Consider the following 26,959-nt stretch of genomic DNA (forward strand, 5'->3'; position numbering starts at 1 on the left):
GTGTGTCTAAAACAAGGCCAACCATTCAAGGGTATGTATACTTTTGATCAGGGCTAATAGATATTGGGCATGAAAAGTAATTTAATATAGCTTGACACAATGTATGAGAGGAAAATGTGGCAGGAAATGTGATGCCCCATTACTGGGTCCCCCATTAAAATTGTATAACTATTTCGGAGGTCACTCAGTTCCCCAACATGCTCCAAATTCAACCAAAATGTATGGTTTGTGCTTCGTTTGTGCCAGTTTGTGCCGTTAAAAGTTTTATTTGTGCTGCATCAGTGTTTTTAATTTTAGACATTTAATTATAGGCGATGATGTCACTCAGCCCCCCAACATGCTCCAAATTCACTCAAAATAGGTTCAATTTGTGTTCCGTTTGTGCTGGTTAATGTTTTGTTTTTGCAACTGTCTTTCTTACCGATACAGTTGAAGTAATGTCAGAGCTATAGTGGATAGAGTAAAGCCAAAGCGCTATCAAGTAGAAAAGTAGGTTATGCACCAAAAACTGTAGCAACTCAAACAAAACTTTTACCGGCAAAAACCAGCACAAATGGAGCACAAATGACTGAGCCTATTTTGACTCAATTTGGAGCAGGTTGGGGGGCTGCTGACGCCATCAACGATAATAAAATGTCTAATAGATAAAACACTGCAGCAGCACAAACAAAACTTTTAACGGCACAAAGAAGCACAAACAAAATAGACTATTTTGGGTGAATTTGGAGTATGCTGGGGTGGCTGAGTGACCTCAGAATGACCAATTAAATTTTCTGTATCTTAAAAATGATAGCAGCAAAAAAAAAAATTTTAACAGGAAAAATCTGCACAAATTGAGCACAAGCAATTGAGCATATTTTCAATTTGGAGCATGTTGGGTGGCTGGTGACATCTTCACCTATAATCAAATGTCTAATATTAAAATTACAGATGCAGCACAAACAAAATGTTTAACGGCACAAACTGGAACAAATGAAGCACAAACAAATTACACTATTTTGGGTGACTTTGGAGCATGTTGGGGGCTGATTGACTTCAAAATGACCTATGAAATACTCTTTAATATGTATAAAATGATACCAGCAGAAATGGAGCACAAACGATTGAGCCTATTTTGCAGAAGTTTTGCATTGGGTGGGGGGCCAACTTCACAAAGGTCCATTCTTCAACTAGCTAAGCCAGCAAGTTAAAAACAAATATTCAGAGGTGGGTTAGTTATTGTAACTTATATTTCCTATCAGGTAATGAGAATTGGTTCCCAATCAACTAATGTGGTCAAATAACCACAAACTATCTACCTACTTAGCTACAATATAGTGTACTTATTGCCTGAATGTCCGGTCACGTTATTAATAAATACAATAAAACAAAAGTTAAAACATTTGTTTTGGTCACAGAGGTAACATCCATTTCTCAATACAGTAATGTTAACTTACTGTGGGGGAGTAGAGAACGAGCTTGGTGGCTGCTTGTTTTCACAGCTAGCATAGACGCGACCTGATTGCTTTTACTTGCAAAAGCACATCAGTTTTCTGAGTCAACAATAGAGGGTGTACTGTGATTTGATATACACAGCCAAAACATTATGGCCACTCACAGGTGAAGTATAATGTTGTTCATCTAACAAGGGAAGATCTCAAGGTCTAGTTAGATTAGATGGTAACGAACAATCAGTTTTCATAGACAATGCGTTGAATGCAAGAGAAATGGGCAGGAATTAAGTCCTGAGCGACATTGACAAGGGCCAAATTGCTACGGCCAGATGACTGGGTCAGAGCATCTCTGAAACCTAAAGGCTTGTGGGGTGCTCCCAGTTAGTAGTGGTGAGTACCTGCCAACAGAGGTCCGAGGAAGGAAAAACCCCAAACCGGTGACAGGATGTTGGGCGCACAAGAATCATCAATACGAGAGGGCATTGAAGGCTATCCCTGACACAAGTTACAGAAAATGTTAATGATGGTTACGGGGGAATGTGTCAACGCACAGTGCATCGCACCCTGCTGCACAGCCACAGACTGGCCATGATGACCCTTGTCCACTGTCGAAGGTGCCACGGTGGGTCGCCGCTGTTTGTGCTTCACGTGGAGGACCAACAGAATATTAGGCAGGTGGTCATAATGTTTTGGCTCTTTAGTGTGTAGAGATACTACTGAAGAGCCAGACAGAACAGTGCTAATAGCCAATATATTGGCAATCCAATATCGGCTGTTCTTTGGTTCAAACAGCTAATAAATAACAAGCAGAACCTTTGTGCGTCACATGTCCGCCCCCCCCCCCCGCCCGTTACCTGCTCAAAACATAGACCTAAAATGAACGGCTTGTAGCCTGTTTGAGCTACTCCTCCTCTGCTTAATTCTTTGCTGCACCAAATAATTTGTGTCACTCAAACGTTTTGACCCCCTTGGACCTTTCCAAATTGTGATGTTTTACATTGTTAAATCAAAATGGGTTTAATCAGGGGTTTTTGTCCCTCTGAACACAAAAAGTCAATAATGTCAAAGTGATAACACAAGATCTACAAATGGTTTTAAATTAAAAACAAATACAAAACCAAAAACAGTTGATTGTGTAAGTATAGCCCAACAAATTGGTAGAGGCACCTTTGCAAGCAATTACAGCCAAGAGTCTATTTGGATAAGTCTCTACCAGCATTGCACATCTGGACACAACCAGTTCTTCTTTGCAAATTTGCTCAAGCTCTGTCAAGTTGGATGGGGACCTTTGATGAATGTAAATATACTAGACATACCATAACTATCATACCTGATTTAGCCATGAAATTCCAAGATTGAAAGCACATTGCTTTGATGACATGGGGCACATAACCGCACATACATTATATAATACACATTTTTCCAAGACCAGTTTTCTGCTCAACAGTGCCACTTAGAGATGAAGTTCATTATTTTAAGTTTGAATCCTCCATAAACATAATTTAAAAAACATTTTGGACCCTGAGTTAACTATTTAGAAATGATCAGTTGGTTAATATTCCCCTCTAGTGATTAGTGCTGGGAATTGCAAGGGACCATGCAACACAATATTATAACAATACTTACTATCCGATACAACATGTATGAAAATTCAAATTTGTCAATTGTTGCGATTCTATATGCTTTTCGATTCGATATTGCAACTAGGAATAATCATAAGAATTGAGCAATTGCTAGTGAGACTGAAGATTAACTTTTCCATGCCAGAAACAGTCGCAATATAATGGTACACAGTTTCAGTTAAGGCATCCTATTGCGGATGCGTACCATGTAACTACTGTATGTTGTAACCAGCAAAAGTGTTTGTCTATCCTGACCCAAAATGCATGCACGGATGCATACTTCGAAAGTCCATAAGAAACAGTCGCAATATAACCGTAAACTTTTCTTTCAGATTTACAATATTGTAGTTACTGTTTTAGCCAGTGAAGTTTTCGTTAGGGCTGCACAATATATCGTTTCAGCATCGACATTGCAATGTACGCATCCCCTATAGTCACATTGCAGAACGTGCAATTTATTAAGTTAAATATTTATCAGTCTACAATATAAAATAATTCAAATGGAAAACGCGCATTATATCTGCCTGATATAATGCTATTTACTCCGATTTATGGGTTATTGGATACACAGTTAATTATAATAATAATAATTATTATTTTAAACACGGAGTTCGTGGCTGCACGTGGTTGACATGCAGGCTCTGCTTGCGCGTGACTAAATGATGAGCAAGGAACAGGCAAAAAAGGCAGAAATTGAGAATTTGTTTGCAAAAATAAATGCATCGTCAATTATATGGAAATATTTCAGCTACACGCAGGATGATGTTGACCAAAAACGGGTACTTTGTTGAGAGTGCAATTGTTGCCACAACACGAGGCAACACGACCAATTTGTTTGATCATTTAAGGCCGCACCACAAATCCTCCTATGATGAGTGCAAAGCATCTCAATGCCGTCCAAAGCAAAAACACCATACAAGAAAGGTTTCAAACGGCAGAGAGAAATCACAGACTCAATAACATTTAATGTCGCCAAACACATGGTACCAATTAACAGTGTTACCAAAGCGGGTTTTAAAAACATCATCCGTTTGCTTGATCACGCAACTATTTTTCTCAAGTTGCTATTCCAGAGCTTTACGAGAAAGGCAAGACACAAGTTGAAACAGAGCTGTCACAAGTGGAATATCATACAGCAACAACAGACTTGTGGTCCAGCCAGAGAACAGAGCCCTACATAAGTCTGACCGTACACTTTATAAATGAGGACTTCCACCTGAAAATTCACTGTTTGAAAACTACATTTTCCCCAGAGGATCATGCAATTGAGAACATCGCAACAGGGATGAGAGACGCTCTAGCTGATTGGGGCCTAGATGTGAGTCGTCTAGTCTGTATTACAACAGACAATGTCATGAACATGGTGAAGGCTGCACCTGAACAAGTGGACCAGATTGCAGTGCTTTGGCCATAGACTGCATCTTACAGTTGGTAAGTTATGCCCAGTCAGTCAGTCAGTCGCTCTCTCCGCTTTCGCGGTCCGACAAAAACAGGGCAACTTAAATAGGATCCCCAATCGGAGGCAATAGGGAACAGCTGGCTCTGATTGGGGATAATGAAACAGTGCACATAGAGATCCCAAGAGGCACCTCTGCAGTCAGGCCCTGACTGTAGCCTCCAGGCACAGTGATGCCTAGAGGCACCCCTGCCAGGACCTGACACATATGACCAATCGCAGAGCCGCATATTTCATTCAAAAGAAGCAAACGATCATTTTAGAGAAATATGAAGAATATATATATAAAGATAACAAGTGAATAACTGAAACATCAATGTGCATTTGAAAGGACTCCATGGTGGGGAGAATGTTAATGCTTTTGGAATGACTTGCGATTAACAAAATCGCTTTCACTCTCACCCAGCAATGCTGTTAACAGAATATGGATGCAATTTATTCACTGATCACTCTGTAAAACCCTATGAAAGGAGCATGCTGCATTTAATATACAACCGTAAACGTCATAGGGTCAACATTATTTATAGATGAAGTAGTCAACGTAAGTTACTGTCTACCTGCTATTTCATGAAAGCACTCTTTAATAGACAGTGTGGGAAAGTGGCCTGGGAACAACGGTGTAAGTTTGTATTGTTTATTGGGAAGGTCAGGGTGAATGGATCCCAGGATTTTCACTCTTTTCCAGGGAGGTCACATTGACCTGTCTGTAATATTGGGAGGGATATGACCCCCCGCCACCCCAATTCTACACCCCTGCCTGGGAACACAACAAATGTATCAAGTAGCTCTGTAAGAGCAAGAACCACTTTGCAAATTGCACGGCAGATCGTGTTTTTGCTTATGTTCTATGCATCACCCACAGAATACATAAAATTACCTGTAGCAAAAAAACACAACGCTATGCATACAGTCTGTGGAACTGTAAGTGCATGACTTCAATGTATCTTTCATAAAGATACTCATTAGAGAAAGTCAACCGATATTGTTGGTCTCTAAATATTCTTGCTTTTCTAAGAGACCCTCCCACTATCCACACACTGAACTCCACGGGATCTTCTTAGAATGGTGTTGCCATTTTCAGTCAAGAATTGATTGGTCGGTAGACGGTGCTTTTACATGTGTTAATCTGTTATCTCAAATATAACCTGCTCTGGAGCATAAGTTACCATGAACCCATGTAACCCAGTAACAAGTACATCACTGTTGTGACACTGACAACCCAGGGTTCAACCTGAAGTTAGGTCGCTAACCCCAAATCCATCTTCGTATAATAGGCCTCTGGTCTGGTTGGTCTCTAATAAACACATACTATATCAAACTAAGGCTGGATGATATGACCTAAAATCAAGATTCATTGAACATTTTCCCTCAATTATGATTAATTATTTTGAGAGCTGTGTTCGGGTCCTCTGTAGTAAGTCGGACTCGTTCCAGGTGGGGGTTGGCCTCCGCCAGGGCTGCGCTTTGTCATCAATCCTGTTTGTAACTTTTATAGACAGGATATCGAGGCGTAGTCGGGGTGGGGAGGGGTTGCATTTCGGTGGGCTGGGGATCTCATAGCTGCTTTTTGGGGATGATGTGGTCCTGATGGCATCATTGGTCTGTGACCTTCAGCACTCACTGGACTGGTTCGCAGCCGAGTGCGAAGCGGTTGGGATGAGGATTAGCACCTCTAAATCTGAGGTCATGGTTCTCAGCAGGAAACCGATGGAGTGCCTCCTCCGGGTAGGGAATGAGGCGTTACCCCAAGTAAAGGAGTTCAAGTATCTCTGCGTCTTGTTCGCGAGTGAGGGGACAATGGAGCGGGAGATTGGCCGGAGAATCGGAGCAGCGGGGGCGGTATTGCATTCGTTTAACCGCACCGTTGTGACGAAAAGAGAGCTGAGCCGGAAGACAAAGCTCTCGATATACCGGTCAATTTTCGTTCCTAACCTCACCTATGGTCATGAAGGTTGGGTCATGACCGAAAGAACAAGATCGCGAGTACAAGTGGCTGAAATGGGTTTTCTCAGAAGGGTGGCTGGCTTCTCCCTTAGGGATAGGGTGAGAAGCTCAGCCATCCATGAGGAACTCGGAGTAGAGCCGCTGCTTCTTTGCGTCGAAAGGAGCCAGTTGAGGTGGTTCGGGCATCTGGTAAGGATGCCCCCAGGACGTCTCCCTAGGGAGGTGTTCCAGGCACGTCCAGCTGGGAGGAGACCTCGGGGTAGGCCCAGGACTAGGTGGAGAGATTATATTTCGACACTGGCCTGGGAACGCCTCGGGATCCCCCAGTCAGAGCTGGCAACTGTGGCTCGGGAAAGGGAAGTTTGGGGTCCCCTGCTGGAGCTGCTGCCCCCGCGACCCGATACCGGATAAGCGGATGAAGATGAGAGAGATTTTGTTTTATTTTTGCTTAGATTTTTTGACCTTATAGTTGATTGATAAAGTTTGTACTGTAAATATGCTCAACTATTAAATTCTGGATATTTCTTTCTAATGAAGGAGTGCATATCTTATCTTTGTTATTTTAAAAGAATTGAAGGAAACACACACCAATGAACTATTTACGGTTATTTATTGAATATTCAGAACAATTGAAATCAAAGCACACATTGCTTGAAATGAAAATCCCTTAGGAACAAAGTCACATTTTAGTTTTAATGTAAAAAGCAAGTTTCCTAAAAAAGTTAAAAAATAAATAAAACAAAATGAATTATTTTAAATATTGCCAAGGTAGAAAATAACCAGCATCTCTTGCAAACAAAATACATTTTAAATACTGTCATGTGTCACATGTATCTCTTGAATGAATATAGCAGCCAGACACCACCCAGACATCCCCAATAAGATAATTCAGTTCAGCAGCTACCTTTTTAAAACATATTTTGTACATGTTGGCCAGAGCAGTTTGGGAAAAATATGATCGCAATGGCACAGTGTATCTTCTGTCAAGAGTTTTAGCGAGGTTTAAACCCACTGCGGTCCACTTTTGCTTCTTTAGCTATTGGGGTCATATCCTTTGTGATGTAGTAACAAATGGCATCAGTTATGTCTTTCCATCATTGTGAATCCTTTTTATAACGTGTAGCAATATAAAAAGCATTGCAAAATGCTTGTGTTATCAACACCTGCTTTGTGGAGGCACTTGTTGCTGTTCTTTTGTTTGAGCCATGCACTGTTCATATTCGGTAACATGTTTGTGCTCCAAAACAGATTAGTGGTATTACGTTTGGTTGCTGAAACTGTTTGTCAGCAGTGTTAGATTACATTTGACTTCATTTTTTCCGGTGTCGTCTTTACTGAAGCCAAAATGTGTCCAAGCGACGGACACTGTGTTTTGTTTTGGTACAAGCTCCTCCTGTTGCTCAGTTGACTTTGAGTTCTCCTCCATGTTGGCATTTGAGTTCTCCTCCATGCCGCTGACCGGATGGGGTGGAGTCACTTGATTACACATGCCATAGTATGTTTTTAAGGGGAAAGTATTAACAGGATTGAAAAAACAAAAAAATGTCATTGGTTAGTGGTTCTGAATTTCGGTTTTGGTTACTTTTCAACTAATCGCCCACCCCTACATAAAACAATTTTTTTCCCCACATGCACTTGATACATCAGGTATAAACAGTACAGTGAAAGGTAAAGTGGTTTGGCAGGAGGATTCATAATAAAAAGTTGCAGCCATGGTAAGATCAGATAGTTTGCCAGCCAAACTATCTGATCTTTGCCAGCCACTGAGCCATTTAGCAGTCTTACTGTACTGATGGACTGGGTTGTCCACATCACTTTTTCTGGTCTACCCATAATAGCTGGTCATAATCAAACACACACTTGGATGAATGACTGGTCTATGAGTTAGCTAGTTGCTAAAATAAATGAAATAAAACTTTTTTTACCGAAATAAGTGACTTTTGTGAAGACAATGTAAACATTACAATAGTTTGGCATAATCACCCCTCCCCTGAAACTTATTTAACTGTCTGCATTGATGGTTCAGCTAAAAAGCCAAAATACAAGAAATGTTACAGTGTTATTAACTAAAATAGAGCTAATCATCAGGCAACGCTAGCTACCCAACACATAAGCCAGAAACCAGAAAAAGTTTGTTAGCTGGTAAGTTAACGTTGTTACCTATCTAGCTAACATTAACAGTAATGTCAGTAGCTATTGCTAGATAACTAGCGATGCAAATTACTTTGACAACTTTCTGAAAAGGTATTATCTGTAGCTAGTTAGCAAACGTTGGACTTACCGGTATACATGTTGGACTGTTTTGCGGCAGACTGAATTTTCTCTGATTACATACAAAGTTCTTTGTTGTTTGCATTTAGTCTGTTGACTTTGTTTACAATGTTGTGTCTTTTCGCCACCATTCACACTCAAGGTGTTCAATACTCCATGAATCTGTGCATCTTTCATTCTATCAAAACTGCCATAGTTGTCCTTTGCTTGGCAATGTAATCTGTAAACAGTTGTTTTATACAAGGCGAGCCAGCATTTTCTTATCGACCACTGGCATTGCAATGAAATGCCTCAATTTTGCCTGAACATTTTGAACAGTATCAAAGTCTGAGATTTCCTCATCAACATCTGATTAATCTTCTGAGTCATGGCAACAGTGTACTCCAAAAAGCAGTATCTCACAACTTGAGATTTGGCAGCAATGTGGTTCACATCTTTGGCAACACAATCACAGTTGTCCGTTTTTGAAAAACCTGGGGTTGCAATTCTACTGAACAAGTATGAGTGTTATGACGGAAGCCGGTGACTTGGCAGAAAAGACAATATGGCCCAGACCATGTTTATCATCTTACAAATAGCTCTCCTGAAAAGTAGTGACATGCATAACACCCCATTCCTGAATTCTGTCATTTATACTAAAAGACAATATTCTGAATAATCATTGAATTCCCTGTTTCCAAAAAAGTTGGGACACTGTGTAAAATGCAAATAAAAACAGAATGCAATGATGTGCAAATCCTTTATCCCTACATTTAATTGAAAATAGTACAAAGACAATTCATGAAATGTTGTAACTGAGAAATGTTATTGTTTTTGAAAAAATACATGCTTATTTTGAATTTGATGCCATCCAGATGCCATTTCTCTGGAATGATCTTTTAATACCCAGTCATGTTTACTGACCTGTTGCCAATTGACCTAATTAGTTGTGTGATATTCCACCAGGTTTAGTTTTTTTAGCATTACACAACTCTTCCAGTCTTTTGTTGCCTCTGTCCCAACTTTTTAGAAATGTGTTGCTGGCTTCAAATTGGGCATATATTTTTCAAGAAACCATCAAATGTCTCAGTTTCAACATTTAATATGTTGTCTTTGTACTATGTGCTATTGAATATAGGGTTAAAATGATTTGCACATCATTGAATTCTGTTTGGATGGTAAAGAGACCTGTAACATAAAACTCATGCAAAGTGGTGTAGTAGTGTACATGAACAGTGGGAACAAACGACACAGACAACCAAAGCTACCGTCAAACATAAAACGTTTATTGTAAACACACAGTAAAGGGGGTAGGGAGAATGGGCTGAGCTGGAGCCAAGAAATTAAATTATATGGTCAAACACCCCTAAACTGAACTTGCCTACCTCAAGAACTGCTTAGCGAACTACTAACCAATACAAAAGTACAGTGGGTGGTCCACTCAGTTCTAACTAGTGTTTTTATACAAAGTTTTGCTACGGGTTGTGTATGTCCAAGGGCGACTTGCTAAAAAAATATTTTCCCAGGGACAAACCAGGTTGAACAAGGACTAAACAGCTAAACTAAGTGATGTATGTATGAATGAATGAATGAATGAACAAAGTGTCTATCTATCAAAAAGACTATGCCTCTCCAGAGTGTCTATGTCCAAAGCAAAAGAGTCTCTCCGGGAGAACCAACTGACTGTGTTTTTATACCAGGGATGTGTGATTTGGTTGGGTAATGGAAAAAGGAACAGGTGGTGCAATTAGGAGGGGTGTCCACTGATTGGTCCACCTCAGCAGTCAGGCGATGCACTCATGACTGCCAGGTGGGAAACACTAATGAGCGCAATCAGGAACATAAAGGACACCTGGCAGGGTACCTGCATGCGTAACAATAAGTTAGCAACAAACATCAAATTGTTTAAAGAAATTTGTTGTGACTCAATGTTTCCTAAAAAACCCACACTTTAACTATGGCTGGCTAAACATATTTTACCTTAAATAGCAAACGTAATAAAACAAAGCCAATATTAGCATGCAAAATACTTATATAATTGTAAAATCCCTTAAACTGCAATCAATTTAAGAGTTAAAAATGTACCATGTTCAACTTGGTATAGAGTGTTTTCTAGTTTGAAGTCTGAAACAGATATAAAAAAAAAAGAGATTTGAAAGTCTTGGGCAACGAATGAACGATGAATGCTCCTGCAGCCCAATCAATCACATTCAAGATGTTGTGCCGTATCAAGCGGTTGCTAAGCAAATGTTAACAACAATGAATGTGTTAATGAGGTGTCCCATCTCCCCAAAAGTATCTGTCTGAAGCAAGTAGACAGTGAAAACTACTTGGAAATATATTATTCTGACAGCACACGATGCAGTGTCTACTGGTAAATTATAAATGTAAACAAAACTATAATGGTGGGATATGTTATAGACATGTTTGTCCATACCAGCTACTTGCTGATTTAGCAATCTGGATCACCTACCTTAAATGCAAAAAATATATTTCTAAATTTGAGAATCAATTTTAATATTGCCAAAAATAATATTATGATACATGACTGTAGGGTTTTACTAGTGATTCCCCAGTATTCCCCAACATACCCCCAAAATGCAGTAATCCTATACCAAACTTTATTTCTTTAAATGTATCATTATGAAACATTAATTCAACATAACAAAGATGAAAATATAAATATTTTTACTGTTCCTCAGCAAGCCAAATCACCATTTCAGATATTTATCAGTCTCTCTGACATCAGCCACAAAGTCATACATTACCAGCTGTCTGCAGGCCATACATCAAAACCTGTAAAAAAATCTACATGAGGACGGCTAGATCTTGTTAGGAATAAAAGTCTAAATAAACTCATTGGTATTGACTGAAATAGTATGAGACATAATCCCCATAAAACCTTGCATCAAAACTCATAAACAGCTCTTTGTTAAGCTTACACCACCTCACTGCTTCGATCTGGAAATATCTATAGGACAAGATAACATTTATAAATATTCACTAAAAATAAGGAAAATAGAGTAGTAAAAATGTTGAAAAACCAAGCCTGCGGATAATCCTGAACAAAACAAATCTTATTTGTAGTGATTTCTAAAATTCCTTATGGGAAACATGAATGGTGAAATAAATATCACATTTTGCCACTAGGTTTTATGTGGATTATGACACATTGGATATTTCAGTCTATGAAACATCTGTTTAAGTATCTATAAAATACTTCTGGGCTTAAATGAAGCATGTGTTACTAGAAAATACGGTGATAACCATTATTTTCTGAAGGAAGCAAGAGGAGAAATTAGTACAGCTGGTAAACAGCCTGACCCCAAAGCTAAAATGTTAAGAGATTATTTTATTTAACCAAGAAGCTAGGCTGTGAAAGTTTGTGAATGGTTCACACAGTGTCTGAAATATTTTTTTGGCCTCACCTGCCAAGGCGACTGGTAGATAAAAAAATCCACCAGCCATGCATATTTTTTACCAGCCAAAATAATAAATTGCCTTTTTGTGTCAGGTATACATTAATTTCAGTACATTACATTGCAATGTTCTTATTTTATGTGATGCTACAAACATGTTTTTTATGTATTGCAATAACGTCATCCCTTTACACTAGTCTCTCTTCCTTGTTACCTTTCTCAACATTATTTGACAATACTTAAATAACATAATTCCCTAATAACCTTCCCCTCAATTAAACATTCTCTAAAACTGTTCATGAATTGACCTAATTAGTTGTGTGATATCCGACAGTGTGGTGGATAGCTTTCTCAGATTTAATATACGCAAACGTAAAATCTACCCACATTTTCGGACCCTTGGTTCAAACTAGTAAGCATCCTGCTGCAGGACCTCGAAGGATAATAAGGCTGATATACCTGTTTAAAGAAGGTTCTGGGAAGAAGGTTCCTTCAAATACAAAAAGTTTCTAAGAAGAACCCTACATAAAAGGTTCTAGACAAAACCAACTAACCACATATGATTTTACTTATTAATGTTTTTGACAGTTAGGCTATTCTACCTTTTTTGACAGTTAGGCTATTCTACCTTTTTTGACAGTTAGGCTATTCTACCTTTTTTGACAGTTAGGCTATTCTATTTGCTTTGAAGAGCAGCACCACTTCCATTATGGCTTCCCACCCCTATTATGAATTCTCCTTCCAACCATGCTTTCAGGTAGTGGCCTTCTGCCCATTTCACTTATTTCTGACTTTCAAGCGCTAAAGACAGCCACTATCATATTTGTAATAGAACTGTTTCGCTTGAAGTTCTCCTGATTTAAACGTCCCCTCTCAACATTATAACTGGACCCATTAAATTCTGGAGACAGCATTGGCTGCCTGCTGCCATTGAAGGGGGTCAAATTACATTTGGTAATTTTGAATGTGCAAGGCACTGGAGAGATATTTCAATTTTCTTTAGATGTTCTCATTACAGAGACGTAGGCAGCCAAAGGGTCTCAGACCTTCCTATAATTACAGCTTCAATAGGCAAATTCTCAATTATAACAGAATACTTAATTATTACATCCAGATTCAAAATTGGCCCTCCTGATAGACAGACAGAAAAAGCAATCCCATACACAGAACTCAGAGGAGGGCTTGCGTTTTACTGCCTTTTCATGTGACAGTATTGTTGTAAAATACTCAAGAGTATTACAGCAAGACATGGCAGGGATTACGACCTGGAGAGGGATGTTAAGACGACAAGATATGACAGAGCACAGCCATGTGAGTATGTGCTTTTTCCCACTGAAAATGCTCAATGACAAGTACAGTGATCTATTGAAGAGGTACTGGCCAACAATAACTACAAACTCAATCTTCACACCTGAGAGCATTTCTTATTGAAATACTATAACATGTTTTCCAGGCCATGAAGCAAGGTCCCTTTCAAGGCGCTATGGTTTCTGACCATCCTTGTTTCAGTGGCTTTGAACTTTTTCTACATGGGAACATTTCGCATCACAACAGCAATTCAAATTCCTGGCTGCTAAGTCACAACAATGCTAGCCTAATTGTACTGCAGAGACAGAATGGCCACAGGGCAATTAGGAAAAATGCCGGGGCTGGTCCATCTTAAGCCCATTTGTGCAAGTTTAAATTGAGGATTTAGCACAGAACTATAATTATTTGGATGTAAAATGGTTATATTCAGGACCCTGAATAATGGGCCTGTTTGGGGGCCTTGAAGAAAAACTTGGGCTAATATGTTACAAGTGTCAGGGCCAATTTCTGGTCCTAATCTGTCCCTGCTTACAACGCTATACTAATGCACTATATACAGCAAACTAGTCAAACTCAGAAGAGGAAGCTCAGGCGAGTTGTAAGGCTTGCTCTCTAGGAGCATTTGCATTCAAATCATTGAGTCTGAAATTGGTTCTACCTGTCTGGATCAGGGCTATCTCCTGTGGGTTTACAGAGCAGGCTAAGTGCAGTCTCTATAACCTTGGAGCGCCTGGAATACTAATGGCTCTTGATGGCATGTGAAGGGGCCTTGTGTTTTCTCTCTGTGTTCATCTGAAGAAGGCATGACCTAACTCTGGGATTAGTCCCATGACACCTACCCAGTAGGGCTCTAGATATGAAGAGAGAGTAACTACACTATTCCTGCATCCCAAATGGCACCCTATTCCCAATACAATATAATGTAGTGCACCACTTTTGACCAATGCTTGTAGTTAACTGTATTGAAAATAGGTGCCATTTTGAACGCACACAATCCCTGCCATACAGATTCTAGTCAATAATATGAGCTTGAGTGCGCTGTCCTTGTGCCGGGAGGCTGTTGCGGTGTTATGAAATGATTTGGCTCTTTATATCTTACGATATGCCTAGTCTTCTCATGAATTTGTAGGTGGATCATGGTGCATGAAGTTTCATCATTATAATACAGTAATTTCTTTATAGTTATATGTTTAGAGTGCTTGACTACAATATTGACAGATTTCTTGTGCGTTTGTATCTTTTTTTAATGGTCTTATTTTGCTTACAAATAATGGACATGTTTTACAGTGCTGGAGAGACGTTCAATAACAAGCATTAAAAATCTCATTGTTGTGCATCGCCTTCAGAATTCTTGCTATACTTTTTATCAGTATCCCACAATATTTTGCTTTCACTTCCCTCCAGCCACAATAGTTTGTCAAAGCCTTGTTAAACAAAGCATGTACTTCAACAAAGGCCTTCCTAGACACCCTATTCCCTACTTAGTACACAATGTTTGATCAGGTTCCCATAGGGCTCTGGTCAAAAGCAGTACTCTATGTAGGTATTAGGCTGCAATTTGGAATGATCCATATGGATTGTGAGGGTTAGATGTGTGAATCAATCCAATTCTATAGGTCAGAAAAGCTGTACTGCTGGCCCTCGTCTGAAAGCACAGAAAGGATGCACTCTGTAAAACAATCAATGCCCAGACCATAAGATAATCAATGTTCAAATGCATTTTTAATTTTATTTGAGGGTGTCAGTAAATTGCCATAAAGTATTCTGATGTGTACGTGGAAAGCTTCAGATCAGGTATTGACTTTCAAAATCGTGCTTACGAATTGATTGTTTAGCCTCAACTACCACACACAGTTCCTGAGTGCATGGTTATGTTCTAAATGGAACTATACCCTTTATACTGTAGAGCACTACTTTTGACCAGAACCTTGTGGTCAAATGAGATGCACTCAACAATAAGATGAAATTTGTGGCAAAGCCTAAATATATTTTCAGATTGCTTTACTCCAGACATCCTGCATGACTTATGCCAGCACACCATACCATAGAAAATAGCCTTGCAATCCCAGGGTGCTACTCCTGTGGTCACATTTGTGTTTTGTCACTTATGCCAACTTATTGCACAAAGAATAGGAATAAATAAGAAACACTTAAGTAACAGTTCTGTGGGTATAAACTGACTTTAGAAAGTCAACTGAATGTGAAAATATAGATGTTTTCAATTTGCATAGTCATGCTACATTAATTCACAACTACTTCCACAGAACCTCTTTCAGCATTGAAGGACATTCTGCACACTCTCCAGTCAGCATTTCTCACAGATTTCCATTGAGTACTACAACCATTGTCTGCAAGCCAGATAATAATGAAAAGCTTGAAATGTATCTAATGCGGTTTAAGTTGGTTGCGTGGCACGTGGTGCAACAAATGTGGAAAACAACAAATTCAATGCCAGTGAGTAAGATGCATTTGTATGCGAAATTGGCGAGACTGCTGGGAGATCGAGCCAGGCAGACAGCCTTGCATGTAATCAGCTAGCAAATCCGCTTTTGTCTCGCACGCCCACCCCACTGCACTGTGATGCGTAGGCCCAGACAGCAGCTATTGTCTCTGCACTGTTCCATGGGTATCACTGCCTGTGTCCACATTTGTACGGGGTTGTCTCCCATAAGCATTCGCTCAACAGAAAAAGTATCCGTAGCGCATTCAACAGTTTATTTCAATAGTTCACTCCCTCTTTTATCCTCTCTGTCTTTAAGGGGTCTCTCAATCATTCCCTATATCTAAATAAAAGCCTCTTCCTCAACCTTCTAGGCACACTTTCCATCATTTCACCGGCACTCTGTAATCTCCATCACTTTACCCCACCCCTTTTTCGCAATACTGGTCTCCATACATTTACTCTCCTCAATCTTATTTCATTTTTATTTGGGTTTCTATGTATCTATACCTCTCTATCTTCAGTAAATATAGTCATATAGAAAGGTCCATCCCCAGGAAACAATTGGACATATAGATATGTAATCTTCACAATCTTAACCTATTTAATGAAAAATCACCAGAAATGCATTTTCATGGTGTGGAAAAATAAATACACCACTAGCTGGTGTTCCCCTTTGGCTAAAATAACTCAATGTAACCATTTCTTTTAACTGTCTATTAGTCTCTTACATTTCTGCCCCCTCTATACAGTGTTGCTTCAAAATGTGTCATGTTTGAGAGCTTTCTTGCATGCGCAGCCAGCTTCAAGTCATCCACAGCATTTCAATAGGATTGACATCTGGGCTTCGACTCTGCCAGTCTGTAATGCTCCATTTCTTGTAGCTTTTCTTGTATGTTTTGGATCATTGTTCTGTTGCAAGATCGATGTTCGGTACAGTTCAGCTTTCTGATAGATGAGCTCACAATCTCCTCAATAATTCTCTGGTGCAATACGTAATTCATTGGTGACTCAATTAAGGCAAGTTGGCCAGGTCCTGAGGCAGCAAAGTAGCCCCAAACCAAAATGCACTCACTGCCATACTGTACGGTTGGTTCTGCCTTTTAAAGGAGATTCTCCTGTTTAAAGGCAGCGTTTTGTTTTTGCCAAACAAGGCGCCTGGCATTCAGGCCTTACTACTCCAAAGCACAGTTTTCCAGTAGTTTTGATCTTTACTCAAGTGTTGTTTGGCAAACATCAGTCATGTGTTGATATACATCCTGACTTCCCATGTAGGCCAAGTTTGTGCAGTCTCTTTCTCACTATTACACTTCAACATTAATAGTGGCAAGAGAGGTTTGTAGACACCTTGGGTTTTATCAACAGCTTTTGGTCAGCTCTTGGGCCATAGATTGTGTCAGTGGTCTGGACATTTCTCTATTTGTAAATGATATGTTAGACAGATGGAATAAAGGTTGCTCATACTCATTTGCAAAATAAAATCTGCATTACACTGCAGTGGTTCTCAACCTTTTTTGAGTCAGGCCCCCATCCATTATCCAGGTCCCCTATATTATTATTATTGTTATGATTGTTATGATTATTATTATTGTTGTTATTATTATTGCTGTTACTATTGTTATCATTGAAAATCATCAAAAAAGCACATAATTGAATGACAAACAACAGATTTATTAGTTTCCCAGGGAAACAAACAGCAGCCAGTCAGAAACAGCTATCAGTTTAACATTCAAATCTTAATTAAACAACAGCCAGTCAGAAATGCTAAACAATAATCATTCTTATGAATTGTTCCAACGGAAAACAAGCTGGCACTTATCAAGGGATACAAGCAGATTAATTAACTTTCAAAGGAAATAAGTTAAAAACCATTGAAAGTTAGTACGAGCCCTGCGCCTGGTTGTATTGCAGTCATGTCAACAAAGCAACTTGGTATTGAAAGGTGTTTGAATGTGCATCTGGATGCTGGACACTAAGTTGCTTTCAGGGGAAGTCTGAGAGTGGAATATCCCTCTTGTAAATGTGTAACCCCTGCGATAACAAGGCCAACAGAGAAATTAACACTTCAAAGAGAAAGAAATTCTTCCATAGGTAATACCAAGAAAGAGAGTGTCCCTTTTCCAGAGTTTACACCGTAAACGCCATGTGGGTGAAAAGTTATAGATGACACTCTGAAGTCCCGTTCCCGGAAGATTTACGATAAACCGTCTTGTCCAGTCGCAGTGGCATAAACTGGCAGGTTTTAATGTTGCAGACCACAGTTTTTTGCAAGTAGTAGTCAAAACTCTAAACTTGTAATGTTATGAACCTTCGGTGTAAACTTGCCTTAAAACAAACGACCCCCAAGGGCACCTCAACACAGGGCACCTCACACAAAATATTGCTTCCAACGCCACCTGTCGTCCTCCGAAAGCCCCCTGGGGGGGCGGTACCGCCCCGTTGAGAAACACTGCATTACAGGGTTTGGTCTGCATATAAAACTCAAAAGCGACTGCATTCCCAAAATCTCAAACTGCCTTCCAAAAATCTTGAACCATCTCCACAAAATCTTGACCACCTTCCCAAAATCTTGAACCACCTCTGTGTGTCGGCATGATAAAACATTGTTTTGCCCAGCAAATCTGACAGTGACAGGTAGAGCTCAATTTTCTATATTGGCAGTGTTGCTAGATGGGAAGGTTTCCTGCAAAATTATGCTATTGACAGTGAGCAGGCAAAAAGCGACTTGGGTTGATTTACAGATTGTTGTATTGAAAAAATGGTCGTTTGGGTGTTTTGTTTTTTTTACCCGGAGTCCGCGGGGGATTCGCTGTCAATGAAATCTTGTAACCCTGCACACAGGTGGATCCTAGTTTTCTTTTACACCAAAGCAAGTAAAAATATTTCAATAAAACGTAATAATGTCGAAATTACAACCTATCCGCATTGTTTTAACATTCCCAATGACATCTTGTAGAATTAGTGATTTATTTTTAAAGAGAGCTTGCGAGACAAACAAAGAACATCAGAGAATAGAAGATCTGATTAGGATACGTAGTATTCCCAAAACAATATTCCCATTGGAAATATATAATTCCCATTATATATACAATATGCAGTGTAAAAAATATACAATTAACATATTTAAGTCACTGAATACAAATATACGAAAGTGAAGATGCTGGATGAACCCCACCAGCAAAGCCAAGTAAAGCTGAAGGGAGTGAGAGAGGAAGATGAATGATGGGGCGGCAAGGCAAGGATGGAGAAAAAACAACACTACAAGGAGTAAAATATACAGCACTGTTTCGACTATGATTAATTATAAAGCTGATAAGTGATTTTCAAATAAACATTGGTTTTGATGCTCAAAGGCTAAATGTTTTTTGGTGGCTCAGACATAATGAAGAGGGAATGATATGTTCTGGATGCTAAAAGCAATGGCTCCACAACGTGATTTGGGGCTTAGTAAAACAGCCAAGCAGTTCATATTTAAAAAATATTTAAAGAATAAATACAACACTGTTTAAAAAAAAGTTGGGATGCCGCGTAAAATGCAATGATGTGCAAATTCTGTATCCCTCTATTTCACTGAAAATAGTACTAAGACAACATGTTGAATGTTGAAACTGAGAAATGTTATTGTTTTTGGAAAAATACATGCCCATGTTGAATCTGATGCCAGCAACATGTTTTTAAAAAGTTAGGACAGTGTCATATTTACCACTGGATTGCATCACCCCTTCTTTTAACAAAACTCTGTAAGCATTTGGGAACTGAGGAGACCAATTGCTGTAGTTTTGAAAGTGGAATGTTTTCCCATTCTTGCTTGATATAGAATATCACCTGCTCAACAGTTCTGGGTCTCCTTTGTCATAGTTTTCGTTTGATAATGCACCAAATGTTTTCAGTGGGAGACAGATCTGGACTGCAGGCAGGCCAGATTAGCACCCAGAATTTTATTATGGAGTCATGCTGTTGTAATACGTGCAGAATGTGTTTTGGCATCTTGCTGAAATAAGCAAGGCCTTTCCTGAAAAATACATAATCTGGATGGCAGCAAAACCTGTTCAGCGTTAATGGTGCCTTCACTCATGCCATGTGTACTAATTCACCCCCATACCATCACGGGTGCTGGCTTTTGAACTATTAACAGGTGTGCCTTGATAAAAGTACATTTTCTTAATGTGTTTCAGCCAATCAGTTGGGTCGACAAGGTATAGTTGATAAACAGAACACCATCATTACATATACATACTGTACTGTAGTAGCCCATATTATGGCAAGAACAGCTTAAATAATAAAAAAAAACGACAGTCCATCATAACTTAAAGGCATGAAGGTCAGTCAATCTGGAACACTTCAAGTGCAGTCACAAAACCCATCAAGCATTATGATGAAACTGTCTGTCGTGAGGACCTCCACAGGTAGGGAAGACACAGAGTTACCTCTGATGCAGAGGATCAGTTCAGTGGAGTTACCGGCCTCAGAAATCACCAATTAACTAAAGCTCAGATTCCAATGCAAGTAACAGATATCTCAACATAAACTGTTGAGATAAGGCCAGATATACAGAGCAGACTGTGAATCAGGCCTTTATGGTTAAATTGCGCAAAAAAAAACAATGAAGGACATCAATAAGAAGAGACTTGCTTGGGCCAAGAAACATCAGAAATGGACAATAGACCGGTGAAAATCTGTCCTTTAGTTTGATGAGTCCAAATGTGCGATTTTTCATTCTAACTGCCATGTCTTTGTGAGACACAGAGTGGATGAATAGATGATCTCTGCAAGTGTAGTTCCCATTGTGCAGCATGGAGGAGGTACAATGGTGTGGTTGCTGGTGGCACTGTCTGTAATTTATGTGGAATTCAAGTCACATTCAACGAGCATGGCTACCACAGCATTCAGCAGCGATACACCATTCCATTTTGTTTGTGCTTAGTGGGACTATCATTTGTTTTTCAACAGGACAATGATTAAAAAAGCAGCTACAAGAGGTTCTGATGTTTTTGGATCAAATGATCTGGACTCCACAATCACCCAACCTCAACCCAATTGAGATGGTTTGGGATGAGTAAAGGCCACAGAGTAAAGGAAAAGCAGACAACAAGCGCTCAGTATATGTGGCATGTCCAACTGTCTCCATCAAGACAGTTGGACATGCATTCCAGCTGACTACTGGAAAGAATGCCAAGAGTGTGCAGAGCTGTCATCAACGCTACTTGAAGAATCTAAAACACAAATATATTTTTATTTGTTAACACATTTTGCCGGACTGCGTAAGCGGAGCCAGGCAAGAAGTGCGAATGTCTCTTACTGACTGACTGACTGACCACCGTAACCCTTGTAAAATAGCGTAGTGGATGCAGTGGACCAGTGTTCGAGCCTTTCCACAGTCAAAGCAAATTATGCATTAGGAATTGTTCAGGATAGACAGAAACTGTCCACAACCTTCAGAAGCCACGTTATAGTAAGCCTAAAATAAAATTGTATTCCGACAATTTCTGGTGGATTTTCGAAGTACCCATCCGTGCATGCTTTTTGGGGTAGCCTAATATACAGTAAATCACAACCCCTTGGGCGGTAAATGAGAAGGAGTTTCCACAATTCTCTCATCTTTTCATTCAACGAAAAAGTCAGTTATCATCACCTATATTGACAGTAATTGTATCAATGTCATTATGTCATTCATGAATGAAAGAAAAACAAGCGTTGTTGTGCCATGAAATGAAATGGCTTTGGCAGTGTAAAGTTCACCTTCAGTCTTGCTAGAAATTGCTGAATTCTTATGACTATACCAAGTACTAAGTTAGTAGATACTAGTAAGCCTATTATCGGCTAATAAGTTGTTAAAACGGCCAGTGGCAAAAGGCATACAATTCATAGATGTTATTTGTGGTGGAAGTAAACTTTGTAAGAAAGGTTAGTCAGTTTAACACAATGCTTAATAGTGTCTAGCAAAATATTTAAACTTGGCATGATGTTAATGCGTGACAAAATGATCTAATGTTGAGTCACTATACCAACACTTGGCATATGTATATCTTTGTGGTGTAGTGGTTAAAGACACAGCCGTCACATGGAAGACCAAGGTTTGAATCCAGTTAGGGCAACAACTCATCCCTTCTAATTGCATCTGAACTAGGCTTGCCTGGTTCCTTTTCTTGTTTGGTTACTAAATAATATAGTTTTTCCTAGACAATATGAATCAACTCGATGTTTTGCTGGCTCATTGGGCTTATCAGGCCGGTTATGTGACTGCTGATGTAAAAAAAAAAATAACACTGGACTCATTGATTCTGTGAGGATAAAGCTAGGGGTTTAAAATGTTTTCTGCATGAGGAGATTGCATTTCTGTTTATTTAAATAGCATATTGTAAATGCTTTCTAAGTTGGTTTTGTGTAATTAGTTCAAATGGGTTGCCTTTCATCAATGAATGTGGTTGGAATTAAGCTGAAAGAGTGTATACGTTTTCACATGACTGCATATCACAGTGAAACTCAGAAAACCTCTCTACCCCAGGGGTTTTAGGCCTCACCTCTTCACCGCCACACAGTGCCATTTCCAAGTTGCTGGTCATCCTCCACCCACACAAACTCAGTGGTTAATGAGGCGGTTGAGTAAGACAGTTCCCCGACCCCCCACCCATCCCCCTTGCCTCTTACTCTCAGGGAACCCATTTGTCAAGGTGATAATTTATTTTGTAACACCGGATATTGTGAGCCAACCGGGCAGGGATGTATGGAGCAGTGCTTTATTTCTTCATTTGGTTTGGGCCTGACAGACTCAATTTCAGGCTTCAAATCAGGGTCACAGGGTGGTATGAACACACATAAAGCAATAACTCGGAGCTTCCATCCAATGGTAGATGGATTTTGAGTAAGGTGGGGGACATTATCACACTGCAGGTACCTTGCTATTCCCCTCCGTGTCTGTGCAAAGGACCGAAAGCCTTAGCTATGATCCTTAGCAGCGACATTGACTGAGTAAAAGTCATACTATTGTTTTGATCATGTTGACACAGAATGTCCAATTAAAAGACTATGGTATGTGCATTGGTCCCAAATGGTAGTCACATATTGCACTATTTTTTAGCACGCAGCGCAGTATCAGCAGGGCAAAAAATAGGAAATAGTTGCCATTTGGAACTCAGGCTGTGTCCCTGGCAAGGCCAACACCTGATGAGAGGAAGCAGAAGAGAGGCGACTTCTTTTCAGTCTGTGCTCCCACCGCTCCCAAGCACTCCTCAAGATGTTCCACATCGCCCCTCTCTAATTGGCAGATGGCCTCAGATGCGGGATGATTTAATGGCCTGCATGTGTGTTTTTTCCTGCTTCAGTCAGCCATTAGCAGGGACATCTGTAACAAGTTGGCTTGGGCATGCAGTTACGGGCTGAAGGTGGGGGCAACACTTTAATGGAGATGGAGGTAGGTAATGGTGCGGCGACTCTAAAGAAGTACCCCAAATAGCAGTCGTCGAGGTGTACAGAGTATCTCCAACTTTGATTTACGTTTCCAAGTTCTCTTTTGAAACAAATCCCCATGAAAAAAAAAGTGTGTAAACGATCTTATAGTCGTGAATCTCTCTTTGACTTTTATTGGGCCGTGCATAGAAAGATCTATCATCCTTGTCATTATTTTTTAACTTTTCCATGGGTTAAAACCCTTAAGAAGAAGTCTTCAATACCTTAGTGTAAACATATTGGTTTTCATGTGAGCCCATTTTTCACAGCTGGACATTGTCTTTAGCCATTTGGACTAAATGCTTAGCTCAAGGGTAAGGCGAACAGCAAGGGCTCACCCAGGGTTCAGCTGTGAAATCCCCTGGTCCCCAGTCCTCTGCCCTGGCATTGGCTCATTGCTCGTCCCCTGAGGTTGTATTTAAAGCTGGGTGGTGGGCCTTCAGCGCTGTGGACAGTCTACTTCTTAACTGGCTCCTGACTCCCTATTTGGTGTACTACTGCTGACCAGAATTCACAGGCAATTCAAAAGATGTGCCCTATATAGAGAACAGGGTGCTCTTTGGGATGGACAAACAATGCTGGAGAGGCCTAAAGCCAATGGCCTACAAGGCTTGATCGCTTATCAGTATTCCTGCCCTATCCTCTATGGAGTTGTCTGCTACCTGCAAACTGGGTCAATTTTTGCATTATTTGACAGATTCCTTATCTCAGTATGGAAGAGGGGAATATTTCTCACACACACGCGCACACACCCTGTTCATATAAATGTATATTGAGGTGCCGATGTGCCAACACTTTATGAATGATTACACCGTATAATGCCTGGGCATACTCCTCACACTGTGCAAGTCATTCTGCATAGAACATACACCAAATGAATAATTAACAATGATAGATAATACTAATACAGAATGTGACAAGCACAAACCTGCAAAATCCTCAGAGCACTTTGCTCTAGCAATGCTAATAGGTCTCCTCTAATATGCCTGTCCTCTTTTGAGATTCACACTGACATGCATAATTGCTATTGCGACCAGAGCTGGTTGGAATTTGACTTGGCGTTCGATTGCACTGTTTGTTGTGTACACAGGAGGTGATAAATATTTCCGAATTCTCATAGAGACACATTCAAACAACTTTATCCTACGTAGTTATCTTTGTGTACCTTTCAACTTGTCCCAAATGGCACCCTCTGCCCTATTAAGTGCACAGCTTTCCAAGGCTGCCCTATGGGCCATGGTTTACACTAGCACACCATAAAGATAATAGGTTGCCATTAGGTACACAACCTGAGATTTGGAGGTGAGTGAGAAGGAAGGGGTGTAATGAGATGCACACAAAAAGAGGAATTGAGAGGGGGCAGGCTGGGCATATAGACATGAAACAGGAGAGAGGCCAGTGCCTGAGATTAATGCAAATAGGCAAAAGAATGTAAAGAGAGAGTTCTCAAGAAAGCGAAAAAAGAGGATGTGAGGGAAGATAAAAAGGTTAGAATGATGCATTTGCTGTAAACTAATGAGAGGACAATAGGCGCCAGGTACCCCATCAATCTCTTCCGCAGAGGTAGGCTATTGAGTTAAAGAGGTATGGAGATGCTTACTTACAGTAGACTAACTTACCATAGTACCACGACTATAGGGAAAGATGGAATACGAGGAGAAGGGGGGGCAGGTTTCAATGAGAGTGGGGAGGGACACAGATGGCAGACAATTTCAGAATGGATTGCAGTCAGATGATAAGTATTAAGTGTGGGGGGTCATAGATGACAGATATGAGTCATGGTGAGGGAAGAGATGGACAAAACTGAGTTGGTCATATTAAATATTCATATAGAACACTAGGTACCTACTTACAGGATGGAAAGGAACATTACAGCAACACAGCTGACTGAATTTGGCTAGTGTGCATGTTTGTGTGTGTGTGTGTGTGTGTGTGTGTGTGTGTGTGTGTGTGTGTGTGTGTGTGTGTGTGGTGTGTTATTGGCAATATGCACATTCTGTAATACACTGGGGGAATATTGATCATGTTTGGTTGGTGAGGTAATAAAGTTTCAATGGAATATATACATGCATAGGTTAATAAGGCATAGCATGCAGTCATCACAAATTTGACTGGACATTCTGATTAAGGATAGTATGAGCCTTTACCCATAACATAGTGACCTCGTGTGAGTTCAACTTTTATTATATTGCAGTATCATAATTTTCTATACTGGGTTAGGATGATCAATTCATCACACTGACATCTGTCGTCAGGTTAGGTGCACAGCAACAAAAAGGAATGATGAAAGGGGAAAAAAGGAAAGATACGGAATTACATTTGTAGACTACTTACTGTAAATTTGAGCTGTTCCAATAGACTGCATGTCGGTCGTTGGCTCTCGTGAGGTGCAAGTTTGTAAAGGCGAGCACTATTACACAAAGAGTAACCGTTGCAAAAGCCATAATCCCACTGTTCCTCGTTCTCCCCCTTCGTTCTCTCTACCTTCTTTGCACTCAGTCCATCCGTCCCAAATAGCGGGTCGCTCACAACATCCCAGCGGTCAACACGATGCAGTTGAATACTTTCCAGCAACCTTGGAGAAGGAAGATTACTAGTACTTGGCTTCGTTTACGTGTTCTTCAACTCTAATTCCATTGCGTCGAATAACCACATTTCGGCATCCTCCCCAACGCTATATTTATACTTTAATTTAGCGCACTCAAGTCACCGTATTGTTTCTTTTCCCTAATCCTCTCCGCAGCCCGATAACAATCGTTTGTTCAGAAGGAATATTAGCAAATCATGCTACGACATTAGACAATTAAATATGTTACTACCAACTGATGTCCCGGGTAGAGAAGATGCTGCAAGTCACCTCTCGTTGTCTAGCTAACTCATCTCACACAGCTGGCATTGAAATGATATCAAAGTTTCTCAAAAATGTTTTCCATCATCATCCTTTTGGTAGACTAGTGGATCTCTGTTTTGTCTCGACGGTACATGTATTAGTCTACTTAGCCATTTAAAATTTGCATCACCTCTGACAGTCCGCTGAGACTTTGACGTTTTCACCTGCCGCGTCTTCCAGACCTGCCACGCGATGCGCACCCGTTGCCTCTACAATCCCGCCTTCTGATAGACAAGATGATGCTCGCCTTGTCCATCTAGTAGCCCCGCCCCGTCACTACTGCGTGTGTGTGTGTGTGTGTGTGTGTGTGTGTGTGAGAGAGAGAGAGAGGGTTTTTGTGAGCGATAGGCGCGTGTGTGATGTGCGCGTAGGTTTAATTTCCCAAAATCAAGAATATTTTAATTAACCTGTTTAATTTCGATGGCGGGTTTTAAACCATGCTTTCGGCCAGTGAAGTAATGACACTATTAAATTCAGTGTTTCAGGCATTACTGTGTTTGATTAATTATGCTAATTAGATAGGCTTGTTATAACTGTTATTATTATCTGTGTAATTTTCCTAAAAGTGGGTTTTAGTCATGTAGCCACATGATGAAGAAATCTCAAAGTGTCTATAATCTGTTCTAAACACATTTTCCAGGGATCTTATTATTAGTTATAATTTGAAGTTGAAGTTCAGAATACTTCATTGCAACAAATAGTACATCCTGCCAAAAGCACATTAGGTCTACAGCCCTATTCTTCCCTCCTC

The 26,959-nt window shown here is 40.0% G+C and overlaps 1 protein-coding gene across 1 annotated transcript in view; it reads right to left on the reverse strand.

Moving 5' to 3' along the window:
* The window catches only part of efna3a (ephrin-A3a), a 112,988-nt gene extending 86,589 nt beyond the window's left edge, over positions 1–26,399 (reverse strand). Inside the window, exon 1 of the mRNA XM_010899093.4 lies at positions 25,653–26,399. Within this exon, the coding sequence (XP_010897395.1) occupies positions 25,653–25,762 (110 nt within the window). The 5' untranslated portion in view covers positions 25,763–26,399. The remainder of the gene's footprint in view (positions 1–25,652) is intronic.
* Between the last annotated feature and the right edge of the window lie 560 nt (positions 26,400–26,959).

The sequence above is a fragment of the Esox lucius genome, chromosome 10 (assembly GCF_011004845.1).
Source record: "Esox lucius isolate fEsoLuc1 chromosome 10, fEsoLuc1.pri, whole genome shotgun sequence".
Taxonomy (NCBI): Eukaryota; Metazoa; Chordata; class Actinopteri; order Esociformes; family Esocidae; genus Esox; species Esox lucius.